Source organism: Oryzias latipes, chromosome 13 (genome assembly GCF_002234675.1).
Source record: "Oryzias latipes chromosome 13, ASM223467v1".
NCBI lineage: Eukaryota > Metazoa > Chordata > Actinopteri > Beloniformes > Adrianichthyidae > Oryzias > Oryzias latipes.
The window spans coordinates 379,917-393,378 of NC_019871.2; the positions used below are offsets into that span (position 1 = coordinate 379,917).

At 47.6% G+C, this 13,462-nt stretch overlaps 2 protein-coding genes across 2 annotated transcripts; both read right to left on the reverse strand.

Moving 5' to 3' along the window:
- Window positions 1–3,309: 3,309 nt before the first annotated feature.
- Window positions 3,310–4,591, reverse strand: LOC101157910 (somatostatin-1). Its single transcript, XM_004084457.3, has 2 exons — window positions 4,410–4,591; window positions 3,310–3,653 (listed from the first exon to the last, which is right to left on the reverse strand). Exons 1-2 carry the CDS (start codon window positions 4,542–4,544, stop codon window positions 3,435–3,437), a joined length of 354 nt encoding a protein of 117 aa, XP_004084505.1. The 5' UTR covers window positions 4,545–4,591; the 3' UTR covers window positions 3,310–3,434.
- Window positions 4,592–10,747: 6,156 nt separating this feature from the next.
- LOC101158162 (somatostatin-2-like) lies at window positions 10,748–12,929 on the reverse strand. The gene is made up of 4 exons (XM_004084458.3): window positions 12,800–12,929; window positions 12,543–12,721; window positions 10,947–11,141; window positions 10,748–10,873 (listed from the first exon to the last, which is right to left on the reverse strand). The coding sequence occupies exons 2-3, from the start codon at window positions 12,717–12,719 to the stop codon at window positions 10,959–10,961; spliced, it is 360 nt and encodes a 119-aa protein (XP_004084506.1). The 5' UTR covers window positions 12,720–12,721; window positions 12,800–12,929; the 3' UTR covers window positions 10,748–10,873; window positions 10,947–10,958.
- Between the last annotated feature and the right edge of the window lie 533 nt (window positions 12,930–13,462).

The window sequence follows — 13,462 nt, forward strand, 5'->3', positions numbered from 1 at the left end:
ATATGTGTATATATGTATATGTGTATAGATGTATATGTGTATAGATATATATGTGTATCTGTGTATAGATGTATATGTGTATATGTGTATATATGTATATGTTTATCTATGTATATGTGTATATGTGTATATATGTATATGTGTATAGATGTATATGTGTATAGATGTATACGTGTATATGTGTATATATTTATATGTGTATAGGATCAGCTTTGAGTCCTTTTTTGTTTGCTATGCTGATGGACAGGCTGACAGACGAGGTAAGACAGGAATCTCCCTGGACAATGATGTTTGCGGATGACATTGTAATTTGCAGTGAGAGTAGAGAGCAGGTGGAGGAACAGCTAGAGAGGTGGAGGTTTGCTCTGGAAAGAAGAGGTATGAAGGTCAGTCGTAGTAAGACAGAATACATGTGTCTGAACGAGAGGGATCAAGGTAGAAGCGTTAGGTTACAGGGGACTGAGGTGAAGAAGGTGCAGGAGTTTAAGTACTTGGGGTCAACAGTTCAGTGTGATGGGGATTGTGGAAAAGAGGTGAAGAGGCGAGTGCAGGCAGGTTGGAGCGGGTGGAGGAAAGTGTCAGGAGTGTTGTGTGACAGAAGAGTGTCAGCAAGACTCAAAGGAAAGGTGTACAAGACAGTGGTGAGACCAGCTCTGCTCTATGGGTTAGAGACGGTAGCAGTGAGACAGAGACAAGAGGCTGAGATGGAGGTAGCGGAGATGAAGATGTTGAGGTTCTCCTTAGGAGTGACCAGGTTAGACAGGATAAGGAACGAGTACATCAGAGGGACGGCTCATGTTGCCTGTGTCAGCGACAAAGTCAGAGAAGCCAGACTGAGATGGTTTGGACATGTTCAGAGGAGGGATAGTGGATATATTGGTAGAAGGATGTTGGAGATGGAGCTGCCTGGCAGGAGGGCAAGAGGACGGCCAAAGAGGAGATACATGGATGTCTTAACAGAGGACATGAAGTTGGCTAATGTTAGGGTAGAAGATGTCCATGATAGAGTGAGGTGGAAAAGGATGATTCGCTGTGGCGACCCCTGATGGGAAAAGCCGAAAGAGAAAGAAGATTTATATGTGTATAGATGTATATGTGTATAGAGATATATGTGTATCTGTGTATATATGTATATGTGTATATATGTATATGTGTATAGATGTATATGTGTATATGTGTATATGTGTATATGTGTATAGATGTATATGTGTATAGATGTATACGTGTATATGTGTATATATGTATATGTGTATAGATGTATATGTGTATAGATATATATGTGTATCTGTGTATAGATGTATATGGGTATAGATGTATATGTGTATATGTGTATATGTATATGTGTATATATGAATATGTGTATAGATGTATATGTGTATATATGTATAGATGTATATGTGTATATGTGTATAGATGTATATGTGTATATATGTATATGTGTATAGATGTATATGTGTATATGTGTATATATGTATATGTGTATAGATGTATATGTGTATAGATGTATATGTGTATATGTGTATATATGTATATGTGTATATATGTATATGTGTATAGATGTATATGTGTATATATGTATAGATGTATATGTGTATATGTGTATAGATGTATATGAGTATATATGTATATGTGTATATGTGTATAGATGTATATGTGTATAGATATATATGTGTATAGATATATATGTGTATCTGTGTATAGATGTATATGTGTATATGTGTATATGTGTATATATGTATATGTGTATAGATGTATATGTGTATATGTGTATATGTATATGTGTATATATGAATATGTGTATAGATGTATATGTGTATATATGTATAGATGTATATGTGTATATGTGTATAGATGTATATGTGTATATATGTATATGTGTATAGATGTATATGTGTATATGTGTATATATGTATATGTGTATAGATGTATATGTGTATAGATGTATATGTGTATATGTGTATATATGTATATGTGTATAGATGTATATGTGTATATATGTATAGATGTATATGTGTATATGTGTATAGATGTATATGTGTATATATGTATATGTGTATAGATGTATATGTGTATATGTGTATAGATGTATATGTGTATAGATGTATACGTGTATATGTGTATATATGTATATGTGTATAGATGTATATGTGTATAGATATATATGTGTATCTGTGTATAGATGTATATGTGTATAGATGTATATGTGTATATGTGTATATATGTATATGTGTATATATGTATATGTGTATAGATGTATATGTGTATATATGTATAGATGTATATATGTATATGTGTATAGATGTATATGTGTATATATGTATATGTGTATAGATGTATATGTGTATATGTGTATATATGTATATGTGTATAGATGTATATGTGTATAGATATATATGTGTATCTGTGTATAGATGTATATGTGTATAGATGTATATGTGTATATGTGTATATATGTATATGTTTATCAATGTATATGTGTATAGATGTATATGTGTATATGTGTATAGATGTATATGTGTATAGATGCTCATCCATACTTCTGTCTACTTAAGTGTCCGTCAACACTCTACCTCATTGCTGTTGCACATCTGACATGTTTGCACACAATTCTTGGACATTCTATATTAGTTTCTATTTGCACACTTGTATATGTTGTACTTACTGATTTATTGAATATTATATTTCGTTATTTTGTCATTCTTGCACTGAAAGGGTGTCGCTTCAATTTCATTTTACAATAGACAATGACAACCACAGCAAATCTATCCATCTATCTAGTGACACGTGCACGCTGTTCGCTGCAGCACGACTGTTAGAAATCCCCTAAAGATGCCGCGCTCCTCTCCACGACAACCCAACAACCATATGGGTAACCCCCCATGTATGAGGTCATGTAACTTGAGGAAGTGTTGTGACCCCATTTCTGATCAGCTGTTGCCTTCAGGTGGTTTTTCGTCATCCAGTAAATAGCCTGCACCCTCTGTGCTGTTTTGATCCACCGGTTTAGTTTCTGTTCTGCTGTTTGTGGGCAAACGTCATATGTGTGACCACCGACTAATTCCTGCAGCTGTTCTTCTCCATCACCATCTGGGGGGGGCTGGCTCTAATGGCGCTCAAATCCGTAAATATTCAAATTTTTATGAGGGGTGGGGGGCGTTCAGGAGGATAACAGGCTCTTTATCTGCTGGTTGCCATGGAGCCCCCCCCACCCCACCCCACCCCGATTGAATCATGTCTATTAAAGTCTGCAGCTCCTCTTCCTCATGAAGGTTTCATTGCTGCTCCTCTTCATCAGCACACAGACAGACGTTTGTCTCAAACAGATTTTATTCAGAATGAAAAAGAGTTTCATCAAGTTCAGATCAAACCAGAAAAATCTAAACACACTAATCGGACAGTCTCGAGGGGGAGGAGCTTCCGCGAAGGCCCCGCCCTCAGCAGGACGTGAAGGTCTTCCAGAAGAAGTTCTTGCAGCCCGCCTTCCTGTCCCGGGGGGCGAGCAGCGGGCCGCTGGCGGCGGCGCGCTCCAGGTCCACGCGGACGTCCTCGGGCTCGCCGTCGCTCAGGGGGAACCCGTCCTCCTCCAGAACCTCGTTCTCCATCTGCAGGAGGTCCGAGAGGAGCAGCTCCGCCAGCGAGGAGCGGGACATGTCCTGCAGACACAGCGGAGGGTTCAGGGAGAGGAACATGTCAACCCAACAGAACCTGGTTCTGCAGGAACATCAGAGCAGCCGGTTCTGAACACAACGTGACGGAACCCCAAAGCTTTCAACGCAGAATCAAGACAGAACCCGGATCTCCTGGACTTCAGGAACTTTGACCAGCAACCTCACATTAAGATGACTGCTATGCTGAAGCACGGAGGTGGTGTCATCATGGTGACGAAGGAGCTTTGACTGACAGCCGGAGACTGCGCCTCCAGAACCAGGAGGTGCCACAACCCTTCAGCCCGAACCAGAGGGAGGTTCTGACCTGGAGCTGCGGTTTTTCACAGATGTTTTCAGAAATCCGGACCAAAACACGGAAACACAGTTTGGGTTTAAAATCAAGAATCAAAACAGAAAAAAGAGGAATCTGTTCGGAAATATGTGCTCTGAAATCAGATGATCAAAAGTGGATTTTCGGAACCGGAACCTTTCAATTCCCTTCAACGTCGAAGTAAATTCTTTTTCTTACTTTTGAAAAATGAACAAACTCGTTTTTTTCTCGATAATTTCAAACAAATATTTCTGGTCGTGAATTGATTTCAAGCTCATCCGAACAGAACCAGCGGGTCCACCAACTTTGTTTTTATCTAAAAGCTCCCAGATTCTGCCCTGCGGTACCGCTGAGCGGTCCATCCGCACAGGCCCGGTTCTGAGTTGGGGTTCGGGTCGTAAAGCGGCGTGTGCGCGTGTGTGTGCGCGGACCTGCTTGGAGCCCAGCAGGGGGGTCCGCTGCAGCAGCAGGCGGAGTTTGGAGTCTCTCTGCGCGGCGGAGGAGCAGCTGATGGAGGCGGTGAGGGAGAGGAGCAGCAGGAGGAGGCGCGAGGAGGAGGACATCATCTTCTTCACCTGTCTGTCTGTCTGCGGAGGGTCTGCTGGCTCCGACCCGCACGAGGGGCTCTTATAGAGGCCCTGACGTCACGGACCACGGTTGGGGGGGTGACGGATGATGATGATGCTTCCTCCTCTTTAGTTTAATGAGCCGTTGTGAAACTCCTCTTCCTCTCCTCAGCAGAGGACTTTGTCAGTGGGACACTGAGGAAGAGGAGGAGCAGCTCTTCATCCCGGCTGAGGATGAAGATGAGTATGTTCTTTCCGTGGAAACAGGAAAGAACGCCACAGGTGAGGATGATGATGATGATGAAGAGCAGCTGCAGTGAAGACCCCCTCCCCTCAGGTTGCAGCGTGTCAGGACCGTGACGGATGGTGCTGGCTGTGGGGCCATGGACCAGCGGCAGGCAGAACCTTGACAGAACCAAACCGGGCTGACCTTCAGCCGGGCCAGAACTGCAGCGTGGACCGGCGGGACCTCAGAAGAACCGCAGTGAGGAAAGAGGAAGACATCTTCATCCTGGACTCTGCTTTTCTAATGTGGTGCTGATGAAGACCCGGTTCTGAATCTCTACGGAGAAGAAAATAGAAAAAAAATAAAAAAAATTCAACAAACACAAACAACCGCAACACGAAAAACCCACAAAATCTGGACTACAAACAAACAAACAAACAAACATCCAGTCCACCTGAAAACACAGAAACCAGCAGGAAGACACAGAGGAGGTCCGTTCTGTGTCTGCAGAAGCGGCACCGACAGGCGGAACCGAGCCGCTGTCACATCGGTCCACAGCTGTGACGGTGACTCCTCACAGCTGCCAGGATCAGGTCCAGAATCACCAGGAGGGTTCTGACCTCCAAAGCCCCAAGACCCGCTTCATCTGGACGGGTTCTGCTTCCATCAGGATCAGAATCCACCTTCTCTAACCGGAAGGTTCTCTGAAAACGTGAGGTCTGCTCCTGAAGACGCAGAATCCCCTCCAGATGGGGAGGTTCCGACCAGAACCAGGAGTGAAGGATGTGACATCATCACGGCTCACGAGGAACATCCGGAACCAAAGACGTGAAAGTCGGACCTCCTCGTGTGGCATCCGGCGGTTCTGCAGACCCGTTCAAACACGTTTGAACAGTCCAGAGTCTGGCAGGACGTCCTCCGTGGAGTTTCTGCCAGCAGCTCAGGACCAGGTCTCTGCTGGACCCCTCAGCTCCAGGGCGGCTCTCAGGTTCAGATCTCTAAGGAACATTTGCCTTTGTTGTCCAGAACCTCAAACGCTGAAGGAAACGGGTTTTAACCGTCCGTCCGTTTTCCAAACGTGCTTTGTCCTCTTTAGGGTTGTGCGGTTGCTGGAGCCTATCCCATCCACTGTAGGGTGAGGATAGGGCTCAGGGTTGCAGAAGGTCACAGCCCAGAGACACGGATGAACCTCTGCAGCCTGGTTCTGGACTTTGGGACACCGGGAGAACCCACGCAGGAACCAGTAGAACATGGAAGAACCCAGCGGGGATTTGAACCATGAACCAAAGTTCATAGGAGGGGGGGCTTCTTCACAGAGGCTCCCCTCCTAAATCAACAATTTTTAAACATGGTGTGAAGATGACCTACAGCGGAAAGGTCACACCAGCCTCCCAGCCAGAACCAGACCCCGCCCCCCTCCTCCGTGATTTCTCTGCTTTTCCAGACACTGAAGTTCTTCCAGTGGGTCCATCATGGTAACTGCTGATGCACCACAGCTGACTGATGGGGGCGTGGCTACTGGTACAGCCCCTCTGACCATCACCGGGACATTCATGCATGAATTGAGGCAGGGAGGGGGAAATGCCTTGCTCAAGGACACTGCAGATGAGTGGGGGGAGCGGGGATCGAACCTCGACGACCCGCTCAACCACCTGAGCCCCTGCGGCCGAGACTCTGGGGTTTGTTCTGGTCAGACAGATCAGCCTCCATCTTCATCGGCCTCCATCTTCATCAGCCTCCATCTTCATCATCATCCTCCATCTTCATCAGCCTCCATCTTCATCGGCCTCCATCTTCATCATCAGTCTCCATCTTCATCGGCCTCCATCTTCATCATCAGCCTCCATCTTCATCAGCCTCCATCTTCATCGGCCTCCATCTTCATCAGCCTCCATCTTCATCGGCCTCCATCTTCATCAGCCTCCATCTTCATCATCATCCTCCATCTTCATCATCCTCCATCTTCATCGGCCTCCATCTTCATCAGCCTCCATCTTCATCATCAGCCTCCATCTTCATCATCAGCCTCCATCTTCATCATCATCTTCCATCTTCATCGGCCTCCATCTTCATCATCAGCCTCCATCTTCATCATCAGCCTCCATCTTCATCGGCCTCCATCTTCATCATCAGCCTCCATCTTCATCATCAGCCTCCATCTTCATCATCAGCCTCCATCTTCATCATCATCCTCCATCTTCATCGGCCTCCATCTTCATCAGCCTCCATCTTCATCATCAGCCTCCATCTTCATCATCAGCCTCCATCTTCATCGGCCTCCATCTTCTTCATCAGCCTCCATCTTCATCATCAGCCTCCATCTTCATCGGCCTCCATCTTCATCATCAGCCTCCATCTTCATCATCAGCCTCCATCTTCATCAGCCTCCATCTTCATCGGCCTCCATCTTCATCATCAGTCTCCATCTTCATCGGCCTCCATCTTCATCAGCCTCCATCTTCATCGGCCTCCATCTTCATCAGCCTCCATCTTCATCATCATCCTCCATCTTCATCGGCCTCCATCTTCATCAGCCTCCATCTTCATCATCAGCCTCCATCTTCATCAGCCTCCATCTTCATCATCAGCCTCCATCTTCATCAGCCTCCATCTTCATCGGCCTCCATCTTCATCATCAGTCTCCATCTTCATCGGCCTCCATCTTCATCATCAGCCTCCATCTTCATCAGCCTCCATCTTCATCGGCCTCCATCTTCATCAGCCTCCATCTTCATCGGCCTCCATCTTCATCAGCCTCCATCTTCATCATCATCCTCCATCTTCATCGGCCTCCATCTTCATCAGCCTCCATCTTCATCATCAGCCTCCATCTTCATCATCAGCCTCCATCTTCATCGGCCTCCATCTTCATCATCAGCCTCCATCTTCATCATCAGCCTCCATCTTCATCAGCCTCCATCTTCATCGGCCTCCATCTTCATCATCAGTCTCCATCTTCATCGGCCTCCATCTTCATCATCAGCCTCCATCTTCATCAGCCTCCATCTTCATCATCAGCCTCCATCTTCATCAGCCTCCATCTTCATCGGGCTCCATCTTCATCATCAGCCTCCATCTTCATCATCAGCCTCCATCTTCATCAGCCTCCATCTTCATCGGCCTCCATCTTCATCATCAGTCTCCATCTTCATCGGCCTCCATCTTCATCATCAGCCTCCATCTTCATCAGCCTCCATCTTCATCATCAGCCTCCATCTTCATCGGCCTCCATCTTCATCAGCCTCCATCTTCATCATCAGCCTCCATCTTCATCATCAGCCTCCATCTTCATCGGCCTCCATCTTCATCATCAGCCTCCATCTTCATCATCAGCCTCCATCTTCATCAGCCTCCATCTTCATCAGCCTCCATCTTCATCATCAGCCTCCATCTTCATCAGCCTCCATCTTCATCATCAGCCTCCATCTTCATCATCAGCCTCCATCTTCATCGGCTTCCATCTTCATCATCAGCCTCCATCTTCATCAGCCTCCATCTTCATCATCAGCCTCCATCTTCATCATCAGTCTCCATCTTCATCAGCCTCCATCTTCGTCGCTCATAAGATCAAAAACCTTAATATGCAGGAAAACGCGTCCTTAATTGGTTCAAAGGTTCAGATAAAGAGGCAGCGGCAGGAGGTTATGCGTCACGCCGCCGTCCCGTGGCGCAGCCCTCCAATGAAACGCCTCACTGCAGGCCGGCCAATCAGACGCTCGGCTGGAGGCGAGCGCGTCCGTCAGTCCGGACTAATGAGTGAGCAGAGACGCAGCGGGTCGGTCCACTCACACTGAACCGAGTCACCTCATCACTGCATTAACGGGTCAGCGCTCGCATCATGAGACCCCCCCCAACGCCCAGCAGGATTCTGGGAGACATGTTTAGACAAAACACCACTTCCTGACAGGAGGAGGAGAAAGGAGGAGGAGAGGAAAACGACACGGAGCGAACAACCAGATCCAACAGAGGAGAGGAGGAGAAGGAAGGATGATGTCATACGAGGAACAAACCAGCTGAGACAGTTAAGATCCTGCTCTGTCATTGGCTGAAAGAAGGGGACTGAGGTCAGAGTTCACGCTCCCTCAGTCAGAGAGAGAACATGGGTCCATGAGGAACATCTGGATGATCCACTGAACCTCTGGACTGATATTCTGACGAGACACCAACACTGTCAGACACGGAGGCAAGAGTGTGATGATGAGGGGTAGAAGGTTCATTGGGGTTCTGCTTCTGCACAGAAGTCCAAACTCCACAGCAGAACCATCCTTACTGGACGGTAAGGTTCTGGTTCCATTTTGGTTTAAAGTTCTGTTTCATGGTCCTTAGATGTTCGTTCTGGAAAACCCAAAGTCTGTGAAGAAACTAAGACGAGCTGCTGAGGCTCCAGGGTTGGGGGGTGAAAACCTTTCTCCGTGTTTCCACAAATGTTCAGACGCTTTTTTTCCCTTCATTTGTCAAAACGGCGTTTCCGTCAGACGGGAGCGGGTTCCCGGTTGGAAGATCCACCGTCCAGGAGAACAGCGGCTCCTCAGGAGGAATCTGGGCCCCGCTGTCTGACATGAGCTGGTTGCCGTGGTAACGCAGCTGCCAGGCTGAGATTGAACACTTTTGCTTTTCCACCTGTCATCACTTGAATCTGTTTCCAATTATTTTCAATTTCTTCCCCTTTTAGTTACAGGAGCAGCAAACGTTTGGTTCCTGTTTAGTGTAAAGCGCCGACTTTCTGCTGCCGGAGCTTCTGGTTCCACCAGAACCGGTAATTTAGGTGATGCTGAGATGTTTCTCCTGCAGAAACATCTGCACATTCTGGACCCCCCCCCCCCCACACACACACACACACACTGGTCTACCGTGGGCTTAGGGGGGTCATACCAGAGTTGACGTCTTCATGGGGAGTTTTGGGTTTTTACTTTGAAACCTCCACAGTTGCTGGTTCTAGTCCAGCTCGTGTCTGGATGTTCCACAGCTTATCTGTAACTGATGAACTATGACCCTTACCTGAACACACCTGAGAACAGCCTCAGCTGTCCCGTCAGCTTCAGACCAACGAGCAGCTTTACAACAGAACCGCCTGGTTCTGCCCCGGTTCTGATCCCGGTTCTGAACCTTTAACGGAGGAGTCGGTGGACTCGGATGTTTATCAGATGGAAAACAATGTTTGTTTGGAGCCGCAGCTTCTTCAACAAACACGTCAGATTAATGGAGTGAAAAACCAGCAGGACCAATCAGGTGGCTGCTTTTGCATGTGGGCGGAGCTTAAGTGCGTGATTTAATGTGTGCTCCCTCTTTGTTCTCCATTAAAGCTCATTTAGACATGCCCCCCCTGCACAAACACATGGACCTGCTGCTGTTTCCACATTAACCCCCCCAGTCTGTCATTAAAGTCACTTCCTGTCTGTGGGGAAGAAAATCCTCAGAAACTATGAGACGATTAGAATATAAATGTTTAATGTAACCCTTGTGCTATCCTAGGCACTTTACCATTGGGAGTGGGGTCATCTAGACCCACTAGACAGTGCTCTGAACCTTTTTTCTTCAATGATTTGTGATCTTCACTGGTGTCCATGGATTACATGAAATCTTTCCACCTTTATCCACCTTTGTCATGGTAGGGAGAACACCTCAATGGAAGGGGGGGGGGGGGGGGGTCATCTAAGATAGCACAAGGGATAAAGCAGGAAGTTAGAGTTTCCCTTCAGAGACAAAATGTGTTTGACCGAAACGGAGGGTCTGAGGGGCCAGTTTAGTTTAGTTTAGTTTAGTTTAGTTTAGTTTAGTTTAGTTTAGTTTAGTTTAGTTTAGTTTAGTTTAGTTTAGTTTAGTTTGATGAAGCCTGTTAAAACATCAGAACGGCAGTGAGAAGCTCCAGAGATGTGAAGGCAGGGCTGATGATGATGATGTCAGGATGATGATGATGATGATGTCAGGTCTCCACATGGTTTTCTTGGTTTAAATAGTACAAAGGAAAAGTGGAATCTCTGATTGAATTCTCTCTTTATTGGATAATTACAATAATTTTTCAGGTCATCTGCTGATTGGTCCTCTCTGTCATCAGTCAGGAGATCAGGACGGGTCTGTTGGACTCAGGGAGGCGGGGCTTCAGCTGGAAAGCAAAAGCGCAGGTGAGACAAAGCCGGGAGTTTGTGCAGCAGCGGAGCAGCAGGAAGTGCGGCTACCTGGGCGGGGCATCAGCAGGAAGTAAAGCCTTTCCAGTAGAAGTTCTTGCAGCCATCTTTGCGGTTGCGGGGGGGCACGTTGGCGTCCACCGAGCGTTCCAGGTTGTTGCGCCCCACCTCCGCCTCCCGCTCCGCTTCAGCCTCGGGGTCCGGCATGCGAGCCAACATGTTTTCAATGGCCCGTTTACTCCAGTCCTGTGGAGCAGAAGGAACCGTCTCAGAAGAGTTTTGGACCGTCTGGGCTCAAAGGTCTGAGCCAACGATTGCCATGGAGATGGAGGAATCTCAGCTGAGGCTTCCAGAACCAATCATGGTTTGGACCCAAAGGCTCTGTAAGGCGAGCGGATGAAGAGGGGAACAGTAAACTGAAAGAGAACTGAACCAGAAGAACCGGATGGTTCCGAGGAGCCAGGAACCACATCACCACAACAAGAAGAACCCAACAGAACCAATGAGGTGCTTTGATGCAGGAGTGAGATGAACCTCAGCAGGTCTGGGATCATCTTCCAGATTCTAATGGAGAAACTGATAAAAAAAGGAATTCTGCAGGAATGTTGGCACTAAAGTCAAAGAAGACGTCTCTCTGGTTCACAAATGAAACCTTCATCACATTCATGTGGATGTTTGGAGGAATTTCAGACTTTTTGGGTTGAAACGGAGTAACGTTCATTCCTGCCCTAAAACTAGAGAAGGAGTTCCCTCCAGAAGGAGGTGCTGGAGTCCCTCCAGGCTCCCCCCTGGGATGAACTTCCTGAGTGAATCCATGGTAAAAAGCAGACTGCAGCCTTTAAGGCCTGTTCACACCGGGACGAATTTCGCCGGCGATTTTCGCCGACGTTTAACGCCTAGTGACTAAACAAAGGGCACCAACGAGAGTGTGCACACCGACGCGAAAAAACGCCAGGCGTTAAAGCGTCAAAAAAAAAAAAAACGCCTCGGGTTCGTTTTTTTTTTTTCGACGCGTCGAAATCTACTCGACCAATGAGAATGGCGCTTTTGCTCACGTGTCTGGAGCTTCTGAAGTTACAGTAAAACACAACTTGGGGGCGCTCAAACACAAAACTGCTTTGCTGAGCACACATACCAGCGAAGAAGATAGACGCCAAGTAGCGTCTACACACAGCCGCGAAGCAATAATGACTGACATTCTAAAACTTCCCCGAACCAAGCAGCAGTTGGAGCTACGGGTGCTTGAAATATTCATGTTTTCTTTGTTTGATTCTGACAAGCGTGTAAATACTTGCTCTCTTCTTCTGAGTGAAAAGCGAATTTCAGAAGCGTAAAGTTGCGCAGCGCCACCTTGTGTACAGGAGTATTTCTGTTTACATTAAGCGCCATCTAATGTCAGGGAATGAAATTGCATGTTCACTCCACTCATCGTCAGCGAAAATCGCCTGGGTGTGAACACAAAAAACGTGGCGAAAAACGCTGGCGAATAACGCCTGGCGAATATTCGTCCCGGTGTGTACGGGCCTTTAGAGGCCAAACAGTGGATCTTTGTTCCCCTGAAACCCCGATGAAGCCACAGACGACGGAGGAACACCTTCAAACCAGAGGCCCAGTCTGACGGGAAGGGGGGCGTCCACCCACGCTTACCTGTGACAGCAACCCGGCGCTGCGAGCTCGCTGCAGCAGCCGGTGGTGACGCAGCTCCAGGTCCAGGTCGTGGTTCTGGAACTGGTCTTGGTCTCTGTCAGACTGAGAGGAGACTCCCAAGCTGCTGAGGGCCAGCGCGGCGAGGACCACGAAGGCGGGACCGCGAGCGTGCTGCATGCCTGCAGGGAAAGCAGAGAGGAGGAGGAGGATGGAGAAGATCCAGGACCAAAGGTCAGAGGAGAAGAGACGACGCCTACTGGATCTGGGTCAGGTGTCTTCTGCCTGTCCTGGGTCTGGCTCTGGTTCTGTGCTGCCGGTCCGGCGTGTGCTGCTCTTATGAGGCCGCTTTCCCCTCCCCCTGGGGTCACGTGACTCTGGTTGATTGGCAGCTGCGCGGTGATGAAGGAACTCCGGTTAAACAGAAGTCCATTAGTCCTCATTGACGTTAAATGGAGTCGGAACAATAAAACAATAAAGTTATCAGCAGCAGGAGCGCCGCCGCCGCCGCCGCTCATCTGCACAAACACAACAGCAGAATGTGGGCTGGGGGGGTTAAGGGAATGTTCAGAGGATTAACAGACTTCATTAGCGCTCACTGATATCTCAATTAAACAGAGAGGCAGCCGCGGGCCCCCCCCCACGCTCAGAACAAACAGAACCGCTGTAGCACTTCATCCAGAATGACTCTACAATGTTCTGCTGGGGGGGGGGGGGGGGGGGGGGGCAGCTTCATCTGAGTCCCACGCTGCAGATAGAGCTGCAGCTCCTGGAGCTCATGCACGACCAGCGCACGTGCACGGACCACAGAAGGGGGTCCTGTTTCGGATGGGGGGGGGGGGGTCTTAGTGGGGGGAGTTTAGCCTGAAGACTTCTAATAGAAAAGAATAGAAACCAGAGAACCAAATGACAGAACCCGACGA

Coding starts and splice junctions, on each gene's coding strand:
- LOC101157910 (XM_004084457.3), bottom strand. CDS start 4,544: ATGATGTCCTCCTCCTCGCGCCTCCTCCTGCTGCTCCTCTCCCTCACC. Junction 3,654..4,409: donor CCCTGCTGGGCTCCAAGCAG/GTCCGCGCACAC, acceptor CTGTGTCTGCAG/GACATGTCCCGCTCCTCGCT.
- LOC101158162 (XM_004084458.3), bottom strand. CDS start 12,719: ATGCAGCACGCTCGCGGTCCCGCCTTCGTGGTCCTCGCCGCGCTGGCC. Junction 11,142..12,542: donor GCGCCGGGTTGCTGTCACAG/GTAAGCGTGGGT, acceptor TCTGCTCCACAG/GACTGGAGTAAACGGGCCAT.